Source organism: Octopus bimaculoides, chromosome 23, assembly GCF_001194135.2.
Source record: "Octopus bimaculoides isolate UCB-OBI-ISO-001 chromosome 23, ASM119413v2, whole genome shotgun sequence".
NCBI lineage: Eukaryota > Metazoa > Mollusca > Cephalopoda > Octopoda > Octopodidae > Octopus > Octopus bimaculoides.
In genome coordinates, this window is record NC_069003.1 from 22324235 (window position 1) to 22333874 (window position 9640).

At 37.8% G+C, this 9640-nt stretch overlaps 1 protein-coding gene across 1 annotated transcript in view; it reads right to left on the reverse strand.

Moving 5' to 3' along the window:
* The window catches only part of LOC106876964 (pre-mRNA-splicing factor ATP-dependent RNA helicase DHX16), a gene marked incomplete at its 5' end in the record, with an annotated part of 29893 nt that overhangs the window by 16976 nt on the left and 3277 nt on the right, over nt 1-9640 (reverse strand). The window contains 8 exons of the mRNA XM_014925733.1: nt 511-705; nt 1956-2036; nt 3635-3772; nt 4354-4477; nt 5098-5270; nt 6367-6541; nt 6960-7036; nt 8008-8166. Coding sequence (XP_014781219.1) covers nt 511-705; nt 1956-2036; nt 3635-3772; nt 4354-4477; nt 5098-5270; nt 6367-6541; nt 6960-7036; nt 8008-8166 — 1122 coding nt within the window. The remainder of the gene's footprint in view (nt 1-510; nt 706-1955; nt 2037-3634; nt 3773-4353; nt 4478-5097; nt 5271-6366; nt 6542-6959; nt 7037-8007; nt 8167-9640) is intronic.

Consider the following 9640-nt stretch of genomic DNA (forward strand, 5'->3'; position numbering starts at 1 on the left):
GTGTACCCTTAACATAGTTCTCAGGAAGATTCAGCATGACAGAATGTGACAAGGCTGGTCCCTTTGAATTCTTGGTACAACACATTTTTGCCAGTTGAGTTGACTGCAGGAACACGAAATAAAGTGCCTTGCTCAGGGACACAATGTGCTGCCAAGAATCGAAATCACAACCATACGATTGTGAGTTAAATACCCTATCCACTAAGCCATGGTGCCTTCACCAACAATTTTACAGTCTTATAGTCAAAGACCTATAATAAGCTGGGAATCGCTGTGCTAAAGGGTTAATATAAAATATAAACATTATATATAATAGTTTAGTACCGTCATCATTTATTATTGACAGTAGTAAGCCCTAACATGTTTTTGGAAAAAACCCCACTAATTTCTGTCTTTAGATACCCATATGTCAATACTCAAACATCATGGACCCTAAACTCTATCCCAATCATCATGCAAACCAGCAAAACTCTACGAAAGGGGTACATATCAATATTATAAGACACTAACTGCTTCATATAAATACTGAGGAATCTGAGTGGTTTTGCCGGATCCAGTTTCTCCCTCAATAATCAGAATTTGATGGTCCTGGATTGCCTCAATTAAGTCATCCCGGAATGGATAGATTGGCAGTGATTTCCGTGTTTCTGAGATAGACATTTTTTTAAGGTCACTTGAGCTGATTGCTGGTTCTGTGACATCTTTCTGAAACAGACAAAGCCAAAAAAAAAGGGGGAAAAGTTAGAAATGAATGAATTGCTGGCATGGGGTAGACAGTTTGACAGGCTCTGATTAAAGTATGAATGTATAATTACAACACTAATTAAAGGATTAATTAATAAAGGTGCAATTAAAGCATTAATGGATTGTTAGTGGGACTGAGGCATAAATTTATTAGTAAAATGAAATTTTAATCCATTTTAATTCATTAATCTATTGCTTGCAAGATTAAAACATTAATCCACAGCTAATAAACTAATACATTAAAGTATTACTACAAGCAATATGGAGCTATGGCAAAGAACGAATCAAGTTTTGATTAGAGAACAAATATTTAAGAGAAAGTGGAAGTGGATTGGGAGCACAATTAGAAAGGACACACCAAATGCAGCGAAAAGTGCTTTACAGTGGAATCCAGATGGATATAGAAAGAGGGGTAGGCCTAAGAACTCATGACCGTAGATCAACACAAAAGGAACTAGAGAAAGGGGAACATTCATGGCAGAGTATAAGTACAGAAGCGAGAAATTATGTGACATGGAATTCAATTATAAGTGGCCTATACTCCGCGTTGGAGGGTTAAAGGCAAGAATAAATACAAGGATTATAGTATCTAATTGTTACTAAAAGATTAGAAAACAACATTAATCTGTTACTGTTGGATTAAAGTATTAATCTATTTCTAAAGAGATCAAAGCATTAAATTACTTAAACCTTTTAGCATTCAGATTAGTCTGTCAATGTATTGCTTATTTATTCACATCAATTTGAATTAATCAAGCATTGTAGGGTAAGTGTGAGAGGCTGGATATGGCCAGTTTGAATATAAAATGGGTAGAATATTTGGGCTGAATGTAACTAATTTAAACATCAAAGGGTTAATGATTTAATCACAAATAAATCCAATTAAACTGTTTGATTTAAAAAGTTTGTTAACTGATAACAAGATTAACATGAAGACAGTTCTACTACTGCTGCTGCTGATACTACTACTATTACTCACACGTCAATGACAGTGCCTGATATATGTAGGTTTGACATGCTAGAAGTAGCAACTCAAATCAAATCCCTATAATCTTTAAAAAGTAAACATTAGATAATGTAACACCTCAAGGTGAGATGGTCATGGCTGGTATAGCTTTAATCATAGGTCTACTGGATCAGAGATGACCAAGGGCTAAACAACATGAATTACAACATCAGGATAAAAACAAAAAGGCCAGAGAGATACTCACAGTTTTGCCCTTAGATCCAGGTAACTTGAGGGCTTGAATAAACTCTATTTCATCATCCATAATTAGGTCATAGTCTTTCACCTGTCAGGGAGTGAGAATTATAAACATGTTATCTCCTTAATAGAAAGATCCCCCCCCCACACACACACATGCCACATATACTCTCACACTTTTGTTGGCTTCGACCCTTGGTCTATGCCCATACTGAAGCATGGGTATTAAAAAACAGCAAGCCCATTTAATAGAACTCCATGTACGTTGCAGGTGACCACATCACCAATTATATGATAGAGTACATTTAGACAGAAACATATATATACACACACTTAAACACCCACAGAAATTCATACATGCATTAATATATATACATACATTACTACATACATAAACACCAACGACTGGCACCCATGCCAACCTTTCCTTCATTGGACACTAAACTCTGTTTGCGAAGACCTGTTGGGGCAAATGAAATCAAAATCGTAATTGAACCAAATTCGATGACTGGCACCTGTGCCAGTGGAGCGCTAACAGCACCGTCCGAGCATGATCAGTGCCAGAGCAGCTGTCTGGCTTCTGTGCTGTTGGCACGTAAATAGTACCATTTGAACGTGATCATTACCAGCGTCGCCTTACTGGCACTTGTGCCGGTGGCACGTGAAAAAACATTCGAGTGAGGCTGTTGTCAGTGCCGCTGGACTGGCTCCTGTGCAGGTGGCACATAAAAAACACCATTTGAGAGTGGCCATTGCCAGTACCGCATAACTGGCCCTCGTGCCGGTGGCACATAAAAGCAACCACTACACTCTAGGAGTGGTTGGCATTAGGAAAGGCATCCAGCTGTAGAAACTCTGCCAGATCAGATTGAAGCCTAGTGCAGCCATCTGGTTCGCCAGTCCTCAGTCAAATCGTCCAACCCATGCTAGCATGGAAGGCGGACGTTAAACAACGATGATGATATATATGTATATATATATATATATATATATATGGAGATACATGGCTTAGTGGTTAAGGTGTTAGATTCATGATCATAAAATTGTGGTTTTGATTGCTGGACCAAGTGATGTGCTTTGCTCTTAAGCAAAACACTCCATTTCACATTACTTCAGCCCATTCAGCTAACAAAAATGAGTAATCCAGCATGGACTGGCATCCTGCCCAGGGGCAAATTTATATACCACAGAAATTGGGAAATTGGTCTTATGAGTCTATGACTCAAGAAGGAGCTTTATCTTTATTTATATGTGTGTGTGTGTGTGTGTGTGTGTGTTGTAGTTGTTGTTTGTTCCTTCTCAAGCCATGCCTGGCTCATAAGGGCCAGTTTCCCACTTTCATTGGCATATAGGTTCCCCACCTAGATGGGATGCCAGTTTGTCACAGGTGAGCACTGCAAGATGCAGGAGGAAAGAGTGAAAGAGAAGTTATGGCCAAAGAGTTGGCAGAAATTCACCATTACCTTCTGCTGGAGCCATGTGGAGCTTAGGTGTTTCACTCATAAACACACACATCACCCAGTCTGAGATTCAAACCTGCGATCCCTCAACTGTGAGTCTGCTGCTCTAACCAATAGGCCATGTGCCTTCACACACACACACACACACACATAAAAAATATATATACACACACACATAAACATCAGACAATCCATAACTTCATTATTGAAGAATTAAAGAATTTACCTTCTCCTTGTATTTTTCTTTGGCATCTCTGGCACCAAATTTCATCACAGCAGCATTCAGGTGTTCTTCTTCCCAGCGCCTCTGTTCTGCATTTGGACCCTTCTCATTTGGTTCTTCCACATATTTGTCATTAGGTTTCTATAAACATATGGGGTGAGGTGTCATAAAGAATTTGATATTGATGCACACACAAAAGGAAAAAAAAATACACACACATACAAACATACCTACATATACACATGCTAATGGATCTTACATCGGTTTCAGCAAGTGTTCCAAAACAACAACCTTTTGATCGTATTGTAATCTAGAGGAAGTGGTTGCGTATTCCAGACATTTGTGCCCTGAACATAATGATTCTCAACATGATACAGTATGTAATAGGCTGATCCTTTAAATTATAGGTACAAAGTCACCAAGTATTCCAGTACTTATTTTACTGAGCTCAGAAGGATGGAAAGCAAAGTGAAACTTAATGGGATTTGAACTCAGAATATAATACCACACACACACTGATGATGTAGGTATATATTATGCTCTGGTCAAACCATCCAACCCATGCCAGCATGGAAAGTGGATGATGATGACAATGAATTGCAAGCTATGGATTAAGAACCAGGAATTACTCTGCCAAAACAATAGGTTATTGTTCTACATGACTCACGCAAACACTTAGAGAAAAATTAAGGAAGTTTAGCTGGTGAAGCTGTGAATCTTACCACGTCATCTTTTGGGATGTAGTAGCGGTTGATCTTCTCCACAGCAGCAGCTTCACGATGTTGTCTCGCATATGTTAACACTTTCTTCTTATATTCCAGTTCATTTTGTTCTCGCCGTGACAGCCTATCAAAACAAACCACACATGTCTTTTATTGTTTGTTTCATTTTGTTTCCCCACCAAATTACATAGAAGCTGCCTAAATGGAACATTATTATAAAGAAACAGACAAGGAAGAACATGACACATAAGTTGTCGAGATAGAACATTACATAAAAGGAACTACATAGAAAATTATAAAGAAGCAGGCTAGCAAAATAATTCCATAGAAACTGCCTAAACAGAATATTACACAGAAGTAATCACTATAGAACATTATATAGAAGCAGGCTTCGTTTTTAACAAAAGCACAGACATAGCTTGGTTTTTAATAAAAGCAGACATACTTTCAGTAATTGGATGAAGTACTGCAGGATGACCTCAAGACACTGAACTTTATGGAGAAGATGACAAAGGACCAAGATACCTGGTGTCTTGCTGTACTCAAGAAGAACCAGCCTCCGCAGCAGAAGTGTTGGTGCTGCTCCCGCTGATGAAGAAGATCAGCTTGCGAGAGCCTTGTGCTGGTGCCATGTACAAGTGCTTGCTTGGTAACAACTCAGTGGTACCTCACTAGGCATGAGTTGAACATCTGCTATGGATATTCAAAGCAGTGAAAACCAGAGAAGCTGAAACTCCTACTTACCTAAAATCACCAAACAGATATTCTTCATCTTGGATTTCCATTTCTAAATCATCAAGTTTGTCATTCTGTCTTTTTTTTAAGTATTCTCGACGGGACTTTTTACGCTGATCCCCCACTATTTTCACTCTGCCTTTCAACTCTAATTGAAGACGGCGCTTTGCTTCTTCTGCTGCCTGACAAAGAAAACAGACATATTAGATGGATGGAAAAAACACAGAAACAGCAACTATTCACCATCATTTTCGCTGTTTAATAAGGAGGAAGTGGCAACAGACATGACTTTTACAGGTTTTCCATCTGACATTGATGGGGTTGAATAGATGATGGGAAAAGGAGAAGTTCCAGATGCATTCCAATTCTCAGGGAGAGTGCCACATAAAAGGCACTCATACTGGAGCCACGTAAAAGTGATTGTGCTGCTGCCTGATCAAAATCACTCAACACACTCTGTAGAGTAGTTGGCGTCAGGAAAGGCATCCAGCCATAGAAACCAAGCCAAATCAAACTGGGACAACGGGCAGTTCTCCAGCTTGCTAGCTCTAGTCAAATCATCTAATCCATGCCAGCATGGACAACAGATGTTAAAGAACGGTGATGATGATGAAGGATTGAGTGCAGAGCCTGAGGGAGGGGAGACAACATGGGTGGCAGGGGGGGGGGAGGACAGATGTGTTGGGTGACCTCAGGTAAAGTTGGTATGTAATTAGATATATCAGAGTAGAATCTATCGTAAAACAGACAAAAAAAAAAAGAAGAGAAGATAGCAGTTATGTAGACCAGAAATTACAGTGTGTTGGAAAGTGAAATTTTTCTTTCTCACATGGATTACCAACATTTGGCAGGGGATAGATAGTTGCAAAAAGTAACAGACTTACTGAGTATAGGGTCAGAATGGTAAATAGATACATGCCAAGAAGCAAAGAGTGAAGGAAAAACAAGAATTTTCATTTTAAAAATATTAATTCTTTAACTTTACTGACTGTCGTGGAATACAGAGTTATCTTCCTTAGCTTCTCGTGTCAATTGTTGAATGCTTTGAGGTGATTTGTACAATGATTTAAATATCAGTAATTTTGGTCTAAATGAGCCTGAGAGAAAAATGATCTAAATGTCACTATTTTTGGTCAGGAAAAATCAAAGAGAGAGGGGTGGCAAATGAATATTTTAAAAAAAAAAAAGAAAGAAAGCAACAGGAACAAAAACAAAGGTTGATTGTAACATTACAGGTGTATGAAAGACTGTTTTTTTTCCAAACATAATGTGGTTTACCTTTTTATCAGATTTTGACCCAACGTGCCTTGTTCTCTCTTTGTCTTTCTTTTGGAGACGCGAGGCAAAGTCGTCCCGTTCTTGCAAGTCACGAAGACGTTCTCGTTCTTCTTTCTCCAGTTCATCTTCACTATCACTGCTGCTCAAATCTTTGTCAAGATCTCCATATGAATCACTAGAATAAAGGGAAGTGGAGAGGGAAAATATTTAGCTGCTGACAATGGCAATAATGATGAGGAGGAGGAGGAGGAAAACAAGGAGGAGGAAAAGAAGGAGAAGGAGGAGGAAAAGAAGTGCAACAACTATCACAACAATCATCATGATCATTAATGTTGAATAAATATCAATAAAATTGATTTCAAATTTTGGCAGAAAGCCAGTGATTCCAAGAGATTACATTGATACCAGTATTCAACTGGTACTTAAGTTTATCAACCCTGTATAGACAAAAAGGCAAATCCAAACCTCAGCGGAATTTGAACTCAGAACTTTAAGATGGATGAAATGCTGCTAAGCATTTTGCCCATCATGATAATGATTCTGCCAGCTCACCACTTTACAAATATCAATAAAATATCAATCTAATGACTCACCCTTCTGGTTCACTAGAGCTGCTCTCTGAAGATACCTGCTTCTTACGGAATTGGCGTTTCTTTTCTGTTTTTGTTTTCTGTGGGTAAAAACGTAAGAAAATATTAATGAATTAATTCTATATGGCTAACACAATTTGTGAGCAAGAGGGGTGTTTGTTTGTAGGGTTCAAAAGGCACCAATCTAACCAGGACAAGTTCTGTTGGGCCAGACAACAGGCAAGTTGGTGCCGTTGCCAAATGGTGTCCACAACAACGGGAAAACAATTTAGTTAAATGAGTTGGGCCAAGATGGAAAAAAAGGATGCAATAAAGAAAGAAATGGAAGAACATTGTGACCAGCAGTCTGATCAATACAGATATATATATACATATATACATATATATATATATATATATATATAGATATATATATATATGTATGTATGTATGTATAAGTGAGATTCGGTTGAATTAGGTGCTTAAGTTGAGGCACCTCGTTAGGTCGGAATAATATACACACACAATATTATGTAAATATCAACCTTGGTACAGAAGTACCGGCAGAATGACATTTCTGTAATGCATGCAAACAATTTGACCCAGCTGAGTATATAATCTGCTCTCGAGCTATTCAGACATGTGTGTGTGTTTTGTGTGCGCTTTTAAAGCCTAGCTAGGCTCATGGGCTTGGTTTCCCGGTTTCTATGGCGTATGTGTTCCCCACCAGCTGGACGGGACACCAGTCCATCGCAGCTTTACTCAAGAAACAGGAAGTAAGAGTGAGAGAAAGTTGGGGCGAAAGAGTATAACAGGGGTCACCACCACCTCCTGCCAGAGTTCATGGAGCTTTAGGTGTTTTTGCTCAATAAACACACACAACGCCCAGTTATATATATATATATATATATATATATATATATATATATACATATACACACATATATACACACATATATATATACACATATATATACACACATATACATATATATACACATACACATTGTCACTTCTATCAATATATATAATGTATATAAATAAGCTAAAGGGTAAACTAGAGTTTACTTACCTTTTTGGGAACAAATTTTTCTTCTTCACTATCATCATCATCATCATCATCATCATCATCATCTGAAACGAGAGTATAGCTTTTGTTTTTCTGTACCAATTCTTTGGCTGCTTTCTCTGCAATGTGTGATGCTTTGACAGGAGCTTGTTTGTGTGGTACCTGAAAACAGCATCGCAATCATCATTAACCAACATCATTATAAATACGATTACAATCAGCAAGAAAATCTTCATTTTAAAGCGAATGAGAGAGCCTCCACATAGCTGCTTAAAATAGCAATGAAATGTCCCTTGAATTACACCCTGCCACAGTGCTTCTCAAATAATGTCATCATCATTATCCTTTAGCATCCGTTTTCCATGCTGGCATGGGTAAGATGGTTCCACTGGAACTGGTAAAACAGAGAACTGCACCAGGCTCCAGTCTGTTTTGGTTTGGTTTTTATGGCTGGATGCCCACCCCCAGAGAGTACCAGATATCTTCTAGATCCTGTTGCATTTTACAATTTTTTAAGTATATTATATCCTTGGTTATACAATATTAAACTATTACTTAGCTGTTTTACCTGTTTTCTTCTTGCTTATCAGATGAAAAAAAAAAAGAGAAAGCTGCCTTTGCAATAATAGCTGAATGTCCTTCATACTATGTAGCACCTATTTTATTCTAGTCAGTTAAACCTAGTGGGGTTATGTGAATCTAGCTCAGTAGCACAATAAAATAATTAAACCAGCAAGGTTTGAATTCATTAACATACATAAGATAATCCAGTGCCTTCAGTTTCAACCGCAATTGCATATATAAACACACATTCTTACATATGAGTGAACTCGGGTAATAACACTCTTAGATGAAGAATGTGGTAGATTGTTTTGTGGTCTTTTCTAGATAAGTGATACAACTCTCAAATTATATAGAACAGGGGTTTTCAAACTGTGGTCCGCGGACCACAGGGGGTCCGTGGAAAGCCAAGACAGGGGGTCCGTGCAGAGCCAAGCAAGTACATCCTTCTCAGTAAGTATGTATTAAAAAAATCCTGTGTGTATAATTGACAATAAACCTATTTGTTAAATACTGTTAAATAAATAAATGTAAAAGTATATGTTATTTTAAGCAAATATCTATGTATAAATTTCATAAGCGTTTATAAGGGGGTCTCTAAGGTAAAGCCTGAAATATAAAGGGGTCCACAAGTCAAAAAGTTTGAAAACCCCTGATATAGAACACTACTATATAATGATGTGAGACAGGGGAACTCGTATTCACTCTTAGGTTAACTGAAAATTCAGATATCACTTCTCACTGCTCTTTCTCATAACTATTCTCCCTCTCGTTTGCAAATTGTTATAAACATACGACACCAGCAGCCAACAAAGGAGCTTCCAGCAACCAAGTTCCATCGATTGTCTTAAAAGAAAGAAAGGCCACATTGGAAAATGCAATTCCAGATATATAATAAGATAGGATGGTCATGGATGGAATGCCTATGCTAATATATCTGTTCAATCAAGTTTCACCTACAACTAGACAATGCATAGGGAAAGCCTGAAATAAAAAGTATAAGCAAACTATAGCTTGAAGATGAAATTCATGATAGCAGCTGACACATATATTTCAATCATAAAAATATATTACG